A 14,958-nucleotide genomic window follows, 5' to 3' on the forward strand; every position below is an offset into this window, starting at 1 on the left:
GTAACAAGGAAGCTTGGCGTTCTGGCGAGACGCCATGAGATCCAGATCTGGTTTGCCCCAATGATGAAGCAGTTGGGCAAACACCTCCGGATGAAGTTCCCACTCCCCCAGATGAAAAGTCTGGCGACTTAGGAAATCCGCCTCCCAGTTCTCCACGCCTGGGATGTGGATCGCTGACAGGTGGCAAGAGTGAGACTCTGCCCAGCGAATTATCTTTGAGACTTCCATCATCGCTAGGGAACTCCTTGTCCCTCCCTGATGGTTGATGTAAGCCACAGTCGTGATGTTGTCCGACTGAAACCTGATTAACCTCAGAGTTGCTAACTGAGGCCAAGCCAGAAGAGCATTTAAAACTGCTCTTAATTCCAGAATGTTTATTGGAAGGAGTCTCTCCTCCTGAGTCCATGATCCCTGAGCCTTCAGGGAATTCCAGACAGCGCCCCAACCTAGCAGGCTGGCGTCTGTTGTTACAATCGTCCAATCTGGCCTGCTGAAGGGCATCCCCCTGGACAGATGTGGCCGAGAAAGCCACCATAGAAGAGAATCTCTGGTCTCTTGATCCAGATTTAGCATAGGGGACAAATCTGAGTAATCCCCATTCCACTGACTTAGCATGCACAATTGTAGTGGTCTGAGATGCAGGCGTGCAAAAGGTACTATGTCCATTGCCGCTACCATTAAGCCGATTACCTCCATGCATTGAGCCACTGACGGGTGTTGAATGGAATGAAGGACACGGCAAGCATTTAGAAGTTTTGTTAACCTGTCTTCTGTCAGGTAAATTTTCATTTCTACAGAATCTATAAGAGTCCCCAAGAAGGGAACTCTTGTGAGTGGCAATAGAGAACTCTTTTCTACGTTCACCTTCCACCCATGCGACCTTAGAAATGCCAGAACTAACTGTGTATGAGACTTGGCAGTTTGGAAACTTGACGCTTGTATCAGAATGTCGTCTAGGTACGGAGCTACCGCTATTCCTCGCGGTCTTAGTACCGCCAGAAGAGAGCCCAGAACCTTTGTAAAGATTCTTGGAGCTGTAGCTAACCCGAAGGGAAGAGCTACAAACTGGTAATGCCTGTTTAGGAAGGCAAACCTTAGATACCGGTAATGATCCTTGTGAATCGGTATGTGAAGGTAGGCATCCTTTAATTCCACTGTGGTCATGTACTGACCCTTTTGGATCATAGGTAAGATGGTCCGAATAGTTTCCATTTTGAACGATGGAACTCTTAGGAATTTGTTTAGGATCTTTAAGTCCAAGATTGGTCTGAAGGTTCCCTCTTTTTTGGGAACCACAAACAGATTTGAGTAAAACCCTTGCCCGTGTTCCGACCGCGGAACTGGGTGGATCACTCCCATTAGTAAAAGGTCTTGTACACAGCGTAGAAACGCCTCTTTCTTTATCTGGTTTGTTGACAACCTTGAAAGATGAAATCTCCCTTTTGGAGGAGAAGCTTTGAAGTCCAGAAGATATCCCAGAGATATGATCTCTAACGCCCAGGGATCCTGGACATCTCTTGCCCAAGCCTGGGCGAAGAGAGAAGGTCTGCCCCCCACTAGATCTATTTCCGGATCGGGGGCCCTCACTTCATGCTGTCTTAGGGGCAGCAGCAGGTTTTCTGGCCTGCTTGCCCTTGTTCCAGGACTGGTTAGGTTTCCAGCCCTGTCTGTAGCGAGCAACAGTTCCTTCCTGTCTTGGAGCGGAGGAAGTTGATGCTGCTCCTGCCTTGAAGTTATGAAAGGCACGAAAATTAGACTGTTTGGCCCTGTCTTGAGGTAGGGCATGGCCCTTACCTCCAGTAATGTCAGCGATAATTTCTTTCAAACCGGGCCCGAATAATGTCTGCCCTTTGAAAGGGATGTTAAGCAATTTAGATTTAGAAGTCACATCGGCTGACCAGGATTTAAGCCACAGCGCTCTACGCGCTTGAATGGCGAATCCGGAGTTCTTAGCCGTAAGTTTAGTTAAGTGTACTACGGCATCAGAAATAAATGAATTAGCTATCTTAAGGACTTTAAGCTTGTCTATAATCTCATCCAATGGAGCTGTGCTAAGGGTCTCTTCCAGAGACTCAAACCAGAATGCCGCCGCCGTGACAGGCGCAATGCATGCAAGGGGTTGTAATATAAAACGTTGCTGAACAAACATTTTCTTAAGGTAACCCTCTAACTTTTTATCCATTGGATCTGAAAAAGCACAGCTATCCTCCACCGGGATAGTGGTGCGCTTAGCCAGAGTAGAAACTGCTCCCTCCACCTTAGGGATCGTCTGCCATAAGTCCCGTGTGGTGGCGTCTATTGGAAACATTTTTCTAAATATAGGAGGGGGTGAAAAAGGCACACCGGATCTATCCCACTCCTTGTTAACAATTTCTGTAAGCCTTTTAGGTATAGGAAAAACGTCAGTACACGCCGGTACCGCAAAATATTTATCCAGCCTACATATTTTCTCTGGAATTGCAACCGTGTTACAATCATTCAGAGCCGCTAATACCTCCCCTAGTAATACACGGAGGTTCTCAAGCTTAAATTTAAAATTTGAAATGTCTGAGTCCAGTTTACTTGGATCAGATCCGTCACCCACAGAATGAAGCTCTCCGTCCTCATGTTCTGCAAATTTTGACGCAGTATCAGACATGGCTCTATTATTATCAGCACACTCTGTTCTTACCCCAGAGTGATCGCGTTTACCCCTAAATTCTGGCAATTTAGATAGTACTTCAGTCATAACATTAGCCATGTCTTGCAAAGTGATTTGTATGGGCCGCCCTGATGTACTTGGCGCCACAATATCACGCACCTCCTGAGCGGGAGGCGAAGGTACTGACACGTGAGGAGAGTTAGTCGGCATAACTTCCCCCTCGTTGTCTGGTGAAATTTTCTTTACATGTACAGATTGGCTTTTATTTAAAGTAGCATCAATGCAATTAGTACACAAATTTCTATTGGGCTCCACATTGGCCTTTAAACATATTGAACAAAGAGATTCATCTGTGTCAGACATGTTTCAACAGACTAGCAATGAGACTAGCAAGCTTGGAAAATACTTTTCAAATAAATTTACAAGCAATATAAAAAACGCTACTGTGCCTTTAAGAAGCACAAAAAACTGTCACAGTTGAAATAACAATGAACTAAATTAGTTATAGCAACCAAATTTTCACAGTAAATGCATTAAGTTAGCAAAGGATTGCACCCACCAGCAAATGGATGATTAACCCCTTAGTACCCAAAAACGGATAACAATTTAATATTAACGTTTTTATCACAGTCAAAACACACTCTCACAGGTCTGCTGTGAGTGATTACCTCCCTCAAAACTAGTTTTGGAGACCCCTGGGCTCTGTAGAGACGTCCTGGATCATGGAGGAAGAAATAGGAAGACTGACTAAATTTTTACTACGCAATAAAGCGCTAAAATAGGCCCCTCCCACTCATATTACAACAGTGGGGGAAGCTCAGTAAACTGATTTTATTCAGAAATAAACGACAGCCATGTGGTAAAAATCATGCCCATAAAGTTTTATCACCAAGTACCTCAGAAAAAAACGATTAACATGCCAGTAAACGTTTTAAAAATAAAATTATGAAATGTTATTAATAAGCCTGCTGCTAGTCGCTTTCACTGCAGTGGAGGCTCAAATATTACTTAAATATATACAGTATTTTCTTAGTGAAATTCCATTCCCCAGAAATACCTCAGTGTATACATACATACATACATATCAGCCTGATACCAGTCTCTACTACTGCATTTAAAGGGCCACTGTAAGTAAATATTTTCTATGCCTGTTACTAACTAACTACCCAAAATATGCTTTTTATCAATAGCATTTCATTAACATATCTCTACCGTATATCAGAAATCTTGTCTGCAAATTTAATTGTTTTCCAAACTCACTCCGTGGGTATCCTTTGCTCTGTACCAATCCATTTACAATACCTAGGTTTCAAAATGGCGCTTTAAACACAATTTCATTGGTTTAAGTATTTTGAACACACAGTGCTGAAAATAGTGGGCAGGATAACGTGACATCATCAACGAATAAAAGATATAACTTTTATAACGTAATGAAACTTCATTTTGGAGAAAATATAGGTCAGTAGGTTTTAATTAATGTTTATTAACTTTAATATGTTAGTTGTTTGGCTTAAAAATTATAACAGAAAGTAATCCTTTAAGGCTGCACTTACATTACATCGGTATTAGCAGTATTTTCTCAGTCAATTCCATTACTTAGAAAATAATATACTGCAACATACCTCCTTGCAGGTGAGCCCTGCCTGCTATCCCCTGTTCTGAAGTTACCTCACTCCTCAGAATGGCCGAGAACAGCAAGTGGATCTTAGTTACGACCGCTAAGATCATACACAAACTCAGGTAGATTCTTCTTCTAATGCTGCCTGAGAAGAAACAACACACTCCAGTGCCGTTTAAAATAAACTTTTGATTGAAGAAATAAAAACTAAGTTTAACAACCACAGTCCTCTCACACATCCTATCTATTAGTTAGGTGCAAGAGAATGACTGGGTATGACGTAGAGGGGAGGAGCTATATAGCAGCTCTGCTTGGGTGATCCTCTTGCACTTCCTGTTAGGGAGGAGATATAATCCCATAAGTAATGGATGACCCGTGGACTGACTACACTTAACAGGAGAAATCAGCGCTAGAAGTGTATGAGTATGCTGTTAGTCTTAATATATCTTCCCATCCACTACTGGAAAATATATATGTACACAAGACACTTGCAGGTTAGGCAGCAAACAGTCTCATTCAGTCAAATGTGGCAAGTCTATGGATGTGTATTGTTCATTAATATCCACAATGCTAGTTCCTGTGTGCTGTGGAGGAATAGGCTGCTCGTCTGAGAGAAGAATGATCCCCCGCAGGGCGAGGTTCCTCTTAGAAATCTGAAAGAGTATGAGATAAGACAAGCGCCCAGGGGCACACTTCGTGTAATACGTTCAGATCATTTACTTATAATGTAACAGTGGGAAAAATCCGCTCTCACCTGGTTCAACCTCAACGTATGAGGTATACAAAAGGCACTTCTGTTAGTGTACTCTCAGCTCTTGTAGTCCTCCTGTATGTCCTCAGGTGTCCAATGAATCCTTGGAGTCTGCAGCGTGTCCCTGGAACTCTGCAACCTTTATTTATAGGGGACTAGGGCATGGGAGTGGGGTGATGTGTACTATTTTAAAATATACACAACTACCAATTGATAAAGATAAAAACAGGTGTTTGTTTATATACATAAAATAACTTTTAACAGTGCAAGATAAAAAACCCCTACAAGAGTTTGTTTGTAGGAACAGAGAAAATGTTCCTCGTATTGCAGAAGATCACTATAGAGCTGTAGTCATACAGGTGTTACATCCAGCGTGCAAGGCTAGAAACACAAGTGGCTAATGCGCTCTACTATACATACAATCTGGAATGGAGCACCAAAGGATATTCGCAGATCTGCTTTATAAGAATTTGTAATAAAGCAGTCCAATCCTTTATGCAGCTCCGTGTAGATGTGTAGGCACAGCGTGCAATGTCAGCGTGTGGCGGGGGCGGAGCCTAACGCGTTTCGTAACCAATGGGTTACTTCATCAGAGGTGTGGGCCGCCCCCCAACCTAGATATATTTATACGCATTAGTGAGGCTGATTTGCCTCCTTAGTGCCCCTCTATCTCCATTTTGAATGAGGGCAAGTGGATTTTCGTTCCTGTTGTATGTAGAGAAGTGTGTAATATTACGAAACCACATATAGTATTAGGATCACTTCCTCGGTTGTTTACATGATTTGAGTGTTCTGTCAGAATGTGCTAAAGATTTTTGTCTATATTTCTATAGTGTTTTAGTCTCCTCACACATTTGTATACCAAATTGTCTCAGCTAGAAATCATGCCGGCTGGTATATAAACATAAGTAAATATTATCATTAAAAAACAGTTTAAGAATTCACACAGAAAATTAATAAATAAATAAATATAACATTTAAAACCTTTAAAAGTACATTATAAAGGAACATGAGAGGTTATTCATTTAATAAGGTTGCCTGTTATTGTAGCAGGACCTATTTAAAAACCGCTGCTAACTTGTGGATATTTAGGAAGTTTTTTATTTTTATAAGGTTTAGAACAGTTTTTTTTTTTTTCTATCACACCCTTTGTATATAAAAACAGATCTTATTCTTATTTTATTATATTAATATATTTTATTATTTCTATTAATACGTATATAGGGTGGGACCAATAGGATGCTTTCTTGGGCTTTAGAGAAAGGCTGCAAGATCAATATCTCTGTTTAACCCTTTGGGTTCCAGAGTTTCTAGTTTGTGAATCCACATAGTCTCCCGTTTGCGTAATTCTAGGAGTCTACTGCCCCCTCTTTTTCCTGGTAGTATGTGATCTATTGCTTTGATAAAAAATTCATTTTTATTTTTTCCATGAATCTGAGAGAAATGGGTTATTAGTGGGTTTTTAAGAATACCAGCCTCAATATTTTTCATATGCTCAAGGCAACGGATTTTGAGACCCCGTGTCGTGCGCCCAATGTACCTTTTGGGATTACTGCATGTGCATTCTAACATATAGACGACAAAGTCTGATTTGCAGTTTAATAAACCTTTAATGGGGTAGTTATCTCCCTTTTATCCCACTGTCAATATACTTATTGTACTTTTTCTCCTTATGTGTGTGTGCACAACAGACGCAATTTTTTCTATAGCACTTATAGAAGCCTTGTAGATTCGTGATCTTACCACTACCTTTTTTCTTTGTCAGTTGTGTGTCACTGGGTGCCAGAAAATTCTTCAAATTTGTTTTTCTTATATGTTACATTTGGTCTATTTCCTATAGTATCCTTAAGTATGGGGTCATTTCTCAATATTGACCAGTTATTCTGTAGTATATTTTTAATTCTCCAGCGTCCTTCATTAAATGTAGTTACAAAGTTAATTCTATTATCCCTTTTGTGTCTGGCGGTGTTTTTATTTTTATTATTATTATTGTTGAAAGCTGATTTTTCCAGACTAGTATCTTTTCCTTGTATAAGTGTCTGTCTGTCTGTCCAGTTTAATTACTTTCTCATAAGCACCCTGGACAGTCTCTATAGGATAATGTTTCTCTACAAACTTATCTTTCAGAATTTGTGCTTCTAATTTAAAGTTATTGATATCGGTGCAATTACGTCTCAGCCTTTGAAACTGCCCGAAGGGGATGTTTTCTATCCACTTCGGGTGGTGGCTGCTTCTTGCGTCTAGATAGCCATTTGTATCTGTAGATTTCCTATAGAGTTTACTACATGTCTTTCCCTCAGAAATATATAGTGTAACGTCCAGAAAATCAATAGAGGACTCTTCTAGTCTTTGGGTGAACTTGAGGTTCATACAGTTTGTATTCAGCTCTTGTACAAAGGTGTTCCAAGATTCTACTTCACCATCCCAAATAACTAGAATGTCATCTATGAACCGATGCCATCGGATTACATTTTTATATTTAAACTTAGAATCTTCATAGATCATATCCTCCTCAAAAACTCCCATGTACAGGTTCGCAAAATTGGGCGCGAATTTGGTGCCCATTGCAGTCCCTGTGCACTGAAGGTAGAAATTTCCTTCAAATTTGAAGCAATTGTTTTTTAGGATATACCTGATGGATTCTAGTATAAAATTTCTCTGTATTGGTGCAATATGATTTGTCATGTTTAGAGATCTTTTGATAGCATCAATCCCACATTCGTGTGGGATTGATGTATATAACGCCGTTACGTCTAAGGTAGCCCATTTATACGTGGGCTTCCATTCTAGGCCCTCTATGATTTGTAAGAGGTGAGGAGTGTCTCTCAAGTATGACTTTAAATTTACAACCATTGGTCTAAGAAATATATCCACATATTCTGAGAGTCTAGATGTGAGAGAATCTATTCCCGAGATAATAGGTCTCCCGGGCGGTTTCTCTAGACTCTTGTGGATTTTCGGCAGGTAATAAAATATTGCCGTCATTGGCTAAACATTTCCTCTCTCTTTCAGACAGTACTCTATTTTGATAGCCACTATTGATAAGTTCTGTATATGATCTTATAAATATGGAGGTAGGATCACTCCTCAGTGTTACATATGTGGTGGTATCTGACAGCTGACGTATTGCTTCCTCCAGATAGTCTATCCCATCTAGGATTACAATCCCTCCTCCCTTATCGGCTTCACGGATTATAATTTGTTCATTGTCCATTAATGCTTTTAGGACATTTTTTTTCTTTTATGCTTAGGTTATAGTTATGGATCTTATAGTTGTTACACAGATCCATACAATCTTGAGTAACTTTGTCTTTAAACTGACTGATATATTTACCCTGTGATTGAACCGGGAAAAATATGGGCTTTGGTCGTAAGCCACTATTCATTATTTTAGGTTCTTCTATTGTTTCAGAATCATTATTGGGTTCTAATTGGGTATGATAGTAATTCCCACTCTCATTTTCTAAATCCATTAGGGCTTCTAGTGTTTCCATGTCTGTCTGCGTTAGGCTATCAGAATTTTGTAGCCTCTTTTCTTTTTCAAAGTGTCTGACTAGTGTGAGTTTTTGTATGAATTTGTTTATGTCAATGAACAGCTCAAACGGGTTAGGTTTCTGAGTTGGTGCAAAGGATAGGCCCCTTTTTAGTAGACTTGTCTCCTCTAGGCTTAGTGTATGTTTGGAGAGGTTAAAGATTTTAATAGTATCTTCTTTTGTAACTTAACTCATTTCCCTGCGTCTTTTTAAGCTGAGATTTTCTTCCAGCCCTGCACCCTCTTCTTCTTCCATTTGTCTTTTTCCCCTTCTCCCTTCTGGGGGTATTTGTGGTTGTCTCCACTCTAGGGGTGTATATTGTGTCTCCCTTCCTTCTCTTTGTATCTCTATATTTCTGGGTCTGTCTGTCAAGTGTCTTTCGTGAAAATCCTTTTCTGGATGATTATTTCTATTTCTGTAATTATTTTGGGTGTATTGTTCTCGGGGTGTCCCTGTTTTATCCCATGTGTCCCTCCATTCATGATTATAGTTCCTCATCCTATGTGAATTTTGATTATTCCTGTTCGAATTGTAGTTATGCATTTTTCTACCTCTCGTGTAGTGATTGTTTCCTCTATAGGAATGGTATGATTCATTTCTACTATATCCTTCATCCCTATAATGTTCTTGTTTGTAATTTATGTGTTGGGATGGATACTCTCTTTTAGAAGAGTCATATCTATTTTGTCTTGGAGTTTGTTTTCTAGGGGGGGAATTCGAATCTGATGTTAGATGATTTAGGAGTTCTTAAATCAGATCTTTTATTTTCTGTTATGTGATTGTTTCGAATAATATCACTATACAGAGTATTACCAGTGGTGTTAGGTACTGTGAGTGGTGAGTTAGGTGAATCATTACCTCCTGGTGTAATGGGTGTAAATGGTACATCAGTTTCCACTTCAATGTTTCCGGTTTGTTCACTAGCTTTCCTTTGGATGTCTCTTTCTAGTTTTTTCTTTTTCTTAAGTTTTAAATCTCTTTTAAGTTTGCTCATTCTTTCCCTTATATCACTATCTAGTTTGTCATAGTGTGTGTCTCCTTTAAAAAGGTAACAGTAAGGTTCTTATTCTTTGTAGTACAGCGGTAACTTTGTCAAGATTTGCTTCTCTGAATCTGATTATAATTCTTACACACAACTGACAAAGAAAAAAGGTAGTGGTAAGATCACGAATCTACAAGGCTTCTATAAGTGCTATAGAAAAAATTGCGTCTGTTGTGCACACACACATAAGGAGAAAAAGTACAATAAGTATATTGACAGTGGGATAAAAGGGAGATAACTACCCCATTAAAGGTTTATTAAACTGCAAATCAGACTTTGTCGTCTATATGTTAGAATGCACATGCAGTAATCCCAAAAGGTACATTGGGCGCACGACACGGGGTCTCAAAATCCGTTGCCTTGAGCATATGAAAAATATTGAGGCCGGTATTCTTAAAAACCCACTAATAACCCATTTCTCTCAGATTCATGGAAAAAATAAAAATGAATTTTTTATCAAAGCAATAGATCACATACTACCAGGAAAAAGAGGGGGCAGTAGACTCCTAGAATTACGCAAACGGGAGACTATGTGGATTCACAAACTAGAAACTCTGGAACCCAAAGGGTTAAACAGAGATATTGATCTTGCAGCCTTTCTCTAAAGCCCAAGAAAGCATCCTATTGGTCCCACCCTATATACGTATTAATAGAAATAATAAAATATATTAATATAATAAAATAAGAATAAGATCTGTTTTTATATACAAAGGGTGTGATAGAAAAAAAAAAACTGTTCTAAACCTTATAAAAATAAAAAACTTCCTAAATATCCACAAGTTAGCAGCGGTTTTTAAATAGGTCCTGCTACAATAACAGGCAACCTTATTAAATGAATAACCTCTCATGTTCCTTTATAATGTACTTTTAAAGGTTTTAAATGATATATTTATTTATTAATTTTCTGTGTGAATTCTTAAACTGTTTTTTAATGATAATATTTACTTATGTTTATATACCAGCCGGCATGATTTCTAGCTGAGACAATTTGGTATACAAATGTGTGAGGAGACTAAAACACTATAGAAATATAGACAAAAATCTTTAGCACATTCTGACAGAACACTCAAATCATGTAAACAACCGAGGAAGTGATCCTAATACTATATGTGGTTTCGTAATATTACACACTTCTCTACATACAACAGGAACGAAAATCCACTTGCCCTCATTCAAAATGGAGATAGAGGGGCACTAAGGAGGCAAATCAGCCTCACTAATGCGTATAAATATATCTAGGTTGGGGGGCGGCCCACACCTCTGATGAAGTAACCCATTGGTTACGAAACGCGTTAGGCTCCGCCCCCGCCCCCCGCTGACATTGCACGCTGTGCCTACACATCTACACGGAGCTGCATAAAGGATTGGACTGCTTTATTACAAATTCTTATAAAGCAGATCTGCGAATATCCTTTGGTGCTCCATTCCAGATTGTATGTATAGTAGAGCGCATTAGCCACTTGTGTTTCTAGCCTTGCACGCTGGATGTAACACCTGTATGACTACAGCTCTATAGTGATCTTCTGCAATACGAGGAACATTTTCTCTGTTCCTACAAACAAACTCTTGTAGGGGTTTTTTATCTTGCACTGTTAAAAGTTATTTTATGTATATAAACAAACACCTGTTTTTATCTTTATCAATTGGTAGTTGTGTATATTTTAAAATAGTACACATCACCCCACTCCCATGCCCTAGTCCCCTATAAATAAAGGTTGCAGAGTTCCAGGGACACGCTGCAGACTCCAAGGATTCATTGGACACCTGAGGACATACAGGAGGACTACAAGAGCTGAGAGTACACTAACAGAAGTGCCTTTTGTATACCTCATACGTTGAGGTTGAACCAGGTGAGAGCGGATTTTTCCCACTGTTACATTATAAGTAAATGATCTGAACGTATTACACGAAGTGTGCCCCTGGGCGCTTGTCTTGTCTCATACTCTTTATTTATTTATATATATATATATACATACACACATATATTATATATACACACACACACCCCAACTCAATCATGTTTTAATATAAAGAGCAGTAGTTTATGTGCAGTGCATTGCTGACACTATATATGCGCTCACTGTAGACTATGCATTGATGGAATGTTTTACAAAACAAAATAATTATTCCAGGTTTGAATAATAAAACATCAATCCAGCTTTTTAGAATGTATAAAACTGCAAGTTTACTCACATGGTCTTAATAAGCAAAGCTAGTTCTTACCAGTATGAATGTCTTTATATTCTGCTCCAAAATGCCTCCATTGAAAGCCATAAACAGGCCCTAGGTCTCCTTCCTCTCGGTCTAGGAAACCTTGCTTGTCCAGAAACTCACGAGATCCATTTGCATCCCAAATTTTAACACCTTTTTCAGACAGCTCTTTAGCGTTTGTGGAACCCTAAATTAAGTAACACCATTTAGTTGTGTTTAAAATTACAAAGGTGAGATATGACCTGCACACAGCCTTTCTCTTGTGGCCACGGGCATTAAAGCTTTATGGACAAAAATTAGATAACTGGAAATTAAACTAATATAAGCAATTTCTATATCTTGGCTCATATCCCTGGAAAATGCTTACCAGTGGAGAAGCCCTCTCCCAAAGGGGCATGGACAGAAATGACCACTCCCCTGATTACTTATAAAGGTAATCTGGACCCCTTGCCCATATCCTCCTAGTAATGTCCAGCCTTAAAAGGTGGAAAATGTAAAAGGAAAAAGAGGGAAGGGAGACCGGTAAGCATTATCCAGGGATATGAGCCAAGATAAAGAAATTGCTTATATGTGCTTGTGAATTTCTAGTTATCTTGGCCGTCCCTGGTAATGCTTACCAGTGAGAAGAGAATAAAGCAAAAAAAAAAAAAAAATTTTTTTATATTATATATATATATATATATATATATATATATATATATATATATATATATATATATATATATATATATATATATATATATATATATATATATATATACACACACACAGGGAGTGCAGAATTATTAGGCAAATGAGTATTTTGACCACATCATCCTCTTTATGCATGTTGTCTTACTCCAAGTTGTATAGGCTCGAAAGCCTACTACCAATTAAGCATATTAGGTGATGTGCATCTCTGTAATGAGAAGGGGTGTGGTCTAATGACATCAACACCCTATATCAGGTGTGCATTATTATTAGGCAACATGGGTCAAAAGAAGGACTTGACAGGCTCAGAAAAGTCAAAAATAGTGAGATATCTTGCAGAGGGATGCAGCACTCTTAAAATTGCAAAGCTTCTGAAGCGTGATCATCGAACAATCAAGCGTTTCATTCAAAATAGTCAACAGGGTCGCAAGAAGCGTGTGGAAAAACCAAGGCGCAAAATAACTGCCCATGAACTGAGAAAAGTCAAGCGTGCAGCTGCCAAGATGCCACTTGCCACCAGTTTGGCCATATTTCAGAGCTGCAACATCACTGGAGTGCCCAAAAGCACAAGGTGTGCAATACTCAGAGACATGGCCAAGGTAAGAAAGGCTGAAAGACGACCACCACTGAACAAGACACACAAGCTGAAACGTCAAGACTGGGCCAAGAAATATCTAAAGACTGATTTTTCTAAGGTTTTATGGACTGATGAAATGAGAGTGAGTCTTGATGGGCCAGATGGATGGGCCCGTGGCTGGATTGGTAAAGGGCAGAGAGCTCCAGTCCGACTCAGACGCCAGCAAGGTGGAGGTGGAGTACTGGTTTGGGCTGGTATCATCAAAGATGAGCTTGTGGGGCCTTTTCGGGTTGAGGATGGAGTCAAGCTCAACTCCCAGTCCTACTGCCAGTTTCTGGAAGACACCTTCTTCAAGCAGTGGTACAGGAAGAAGTCTGCATCCTTCAAGAAAAACATGATTTTCATGCAGGACAATGCTCCATCACACGCGTCCAAGTACTCCACAGCGTGGCTGGCAAGAAAGGGTATAAAAGAAGAAAATCTAATGACATGGCCTCCTTGTTCACCTGATCTGAACCCCATTGAGAACCTGTGGTCCATCATCAAATGTGAGATTTACAAGGAGGGAAAACAGTACACCTCTCTGAACAGTGTCTGGGAGGCTGTGGTTGCTGCTGCACGCAATGTTGATGGTGAACAGATCAAAACACTGACAGAATCCATGGATGGCAGGCTTTTGAGGGTCCTTGCAAAGAAAGGTGGCTATATTGGTCACTGATTTGTTTTAGTTTTGTTTTTGAATGTCAGAAATGTATATTTGTGAATGTTGAGATGTTATATTGGTTTCACTGGTAAAAATAAATAATTGAAATGGGTATATATATTTGTTTTTTGTTAAGTTGCCTAATAATTATGCACAGTAATAGTCACCTGCACACACAGATATCCCCCTAAAATAGCTATAACTAAAAACAAACTAAAAACTACTTCCAAAACTATTCAGCTTTGATATTAATGAGTTTTTTGGGTTCATTGAGAACATGGTTGTTGTTCAATAATAAAATGAATCCTCAAAAATACAACTTGCCTAATAATTCTGCACTCCCTGTAGATAGATATATATAGATATATAGATATATAGATATATATTTTGATGTAATGAACAAAAACAAAATGAACCTGAGATTTACGTATGAGCACAGCTACAGTAAAATACATTTCTTAGATCTGACAATTGAGATTATAAATGGCAATATTGAGACATTGACCTTCTTTAAGGTCGATTGTAACAACTATATTCACAGTTTGAGCTGTCACCACCTCACCTGGAAAGCAAACATACCGAAGGGACAACTGTGAAGGGTGAGAAAAAAAAATTGTTCTAATCCCAAGAAATGGGAAGAGCAAGTGAATGTACTAAAGCAAAGATTTCTGGAAAGAGGATATGCTAAGGAGACCTTGGAAGAAATAGACGAAGTCTGGAAAGTTGACAGAAGGGAACTTATCAAATATAAAACCAAGCGGATGGAAAGATGGGATGAGAACATTATCAATGTCCCCATGATTACAGAGTATTGCACTAACAAACACATTATTGAAAAAATCATCAAGAAACATTGGACAATACTCAAGGAAGATGATGTAATCGGCGAGAAACTGATATCCCAGCCGAGGTTCATTTACAGGAAGACTAACAATTTGAAAAACATTCCGAGAAACAGGACACAAAAAATTACAAATTACCAAGGAAAATCAATTAAAGGATTCTTTCCTTGCCCCAGCTGCAAGGCTTGCAAAAGTGGGTTAAAGACCAACCAATTTACCTCACACCACAAGAGGGATCAGTACAAAATTTGAGACCTCATAAGATGTCATGACAAGGGAATAATATATTTGATATCCTGTACCTGTGATCTACAATATGTGGGACAAACATCAAGAGCCCTTAAGGACAG

The 14,958-nt window shown here is 39.1% G+C and overlaps 1 protein-coding gene across 1 annotated transcript in view; it reads right to left on the bottom strand.

Moving 5' to 3' along the window:
• The window catches only part of TYMS (thymidylate synthetase), a 111,164-nt gene that overhangs the window by 78,568 nt on the left and 17,638 nt on the right, over positions 1 to 14,958 (bottom strand). Inside the window, exon 4 of the mRNA XM_053714963.1 lies at positions 11,809 to 11,983. Within this exon, the coding sequence (XP_053570938.1) occupies positions 11,809 to 11,983 (175 nt within the window). The remainder of the gene's footprint in view (positions 1 to 11,808; positions 11,984 to 14,958) is intronic.

The sequence above is a fragment of the Bombina bombina genome, chromosome 5 (assembly GCF_027579735.1).
Source record: "Bombina bombina isolate aBomBom1 chromosome 5, aBomBom1.pri, whole genome shotgun sequence".
Lineage (NCBI taxonomy): Eukaryota > Metazoa > Chordata > Amphibia > Anura > Bombinatoridae > Bombina > Bombina bombina.